This window comes from Malurus melanocephalus, unplaced genomic scaffold, assembly GCF_030028575.1.
Source record: "Malurus melanocephalus ecotype Western Australia unplaced genomic scaffold, MMel_1.1 scaffold_411, whole genome shotgun sequence".
Taxonomy (NCBI): Eukaryota; Metazoa; Chordata; class Aves; order Passeriformes; family Maluridae; genus Malurus; species Malurus melanocephalus.
The window spans coordinates 363,176-365,152 of NW_026623643.1; the positions used below are offsets into that span (position 1 = coordinate 363,176).

General features: G+C 60.7%; 1 protein-coding gene across 1 annotated transcript; it reads left to right on the forward strand.

Annotated features, from left to right (window-relative positions):
• Positions 1 to 5: 5 nt before the first annotated feature.
• On the forward strand, positions 6 to 1,640 carry G6PC1 (glucose-6-phosphatase catalytic subunit 1; the record flags this gene model as incomplete). Its single annotated transcript, XM_057379549.1, has 3 exons — positions 6 to 133; positions 338 to 453; positions 552 to 1,640. Coding segments are annotated over 3 exons (756 nt in total), but the record flags the coding sequence as incomplete, so codon positions are not given.
• Between the last annotated feature and the right edge of the window lie 337 nt (positions 1,641 to 1,977).

Consider the following 1,977-nt stretch of genomic DNA (forward strand, 5'->3'; position numbering starts at 1 on the left):
ACCCGGGTGTCTCTCCTTGCCCAGGGAGCCCATCTGGCCATGCCATGGGYGCAGCAGGCGTGTACTACGTCATGGTGACAGCTCTCCTCTCTGCTGCTGGGGGAAAGAAGCAGTCAAGGACGCTTGGATACTGGTAAGCTTTGTGCCAAAATCACCTGTGCCAGACAGAGACAGCTCCAGTAGTGCCGGGCACAGCCAGGCCCATCAAGGCATGAGGCTGTGGGCAGACAGCCCAGGTAGGCTCAGCAGGCAGCCAGGCATTGTTTGGAGTGTGTGATGGCAGTGCCTGGGTGGTGTGAGCTGGCCCTGGCACCAACACACCTCCTGTCCCTCACAGGGTGCTGTGGGCAGTGCTCTGGATGGGGTTCTGGGCAGTCCAGGTCTGTGTCTGCATGTCCCGAGTCTTCATTGCCGCTCACTTCCCCCACCAGGTGATTGCAGGGGTTTTCTCAGGTGAGTGTGTGGGACCCCAAACCCTTTCCCTGTGGCACCACCATGCTGGACTATGGCACCTGCAGCACTGACCAATGCTCCCGCTGTGTTACTGGCAGGGATGGCCGTGGCCAAGACTTTCCACCATGTCCGCTGCATCTACAATGCCAGCTTCGGTCGGTACCTGGGCATCACAGTCTTCCTCTTCAGCTTCACTCTGGGTTTCTACCTGCTGCTCTGGACATTCGGYGTGGACCTGCTGTGGACGCTGGAGAAGGCACAGAGGTGGTGCAGCCGCCCCGAGTGGGTCCACATCGACACCACCCCGTTTGCCAGCCTCCTCCGTAACCTGGGCATCCTCTTCGGGCTGGGGCTGGCCCTCAACTCCCACATGTACCGGGAGAGCAGCCGCTTGAAGCAGGGCCAGCAGCTGCCCTTCCGCCTGGGCTGCATCGCCRTCTCCCTGCTCGTGCTCCACATCTTCGACTCCTTCAAGCCCCCCTCGCACATGCAGCTGCTCTTCTACGCCCTCTCCTTCTGCAAGAGCGCGGCCGTGCCGCTGGCTGCTGTGGGCCTCATCCCCTACTGCCTCTCGCAGCTCCTGGGCACGCAGGACAAGAAGGCTGCCTAAGGCAGGGAGACACGCCGGCCCCGGGCTCAGGGTGCAGCTCAGACACCGTTCAATTCCCGCTGGTTCTGCACTGGGAGCGGGCCATGGAGGCTGGGCTGGTGCTGCTGCTGGGGGGGCTCCCAGCACGGACTCTTGGTGTCAGCTCTGAGCCTGGCTGATGGCACAGAGAGCCCTGCACGCCCTGGACTGCCCTGCTGTCCCTCCTGCACCCACAGGTGGAGGTCACCTGCCCAGGACCCAGCAGCAGCAGCAGCGACCCTGCACTCCCTTGCAGCTCGTGGGGACATGCCAGCTGCGCGCTGCAGGGCTGGGGATGGCACCGCTGGGAGCAGGGTTCTGACCCCTGAGCACCTGGGGTCTGCTCAAGAGGCAGCTCTGTGACTGACTGGACTGTGACATGGAGATAAAGTGCCCAGATAAAGTGATGGACTCCCCCCGCCCTGGGACATTCAGTGTTCACCCCAATGTGGGGTGCATGCACACCCACATGTGCACACAAAGAACATGTATCCATGCACACAGGACGTGGGGTTTGCCTGTGCACAGGAGGTATTTTATTAAAGCTGAAGGTTGTTTAGATGGTGAGTTTGGGTGTCCTGCTGGCCAGAGCTGTGGGATGAGGGATCAGCTCCTGGGTGCAGGGCTGTGGTATGGCCTGCACATGGCAGGGGAAGAACATTTCTCCTGGGTGCTGAGGAGCCTCAACACCTGCAAGACACATTCAGGCCACTGGGAAGGGCACTGCTTGGTGCCCTGGGTCTTTACCTTTTGCCCTGAGGTGCACAGCACTGGTGCATTGACAGCAGGATGAGGGCAATGAGCTGCTTTTTGTGCTGTCCATCCCAGGTTTCTGGGTGTACCTTGTGCCAGGAAYAGGGACAAACTTGTGTCACCTTGCTGCTCACAGAAACAAG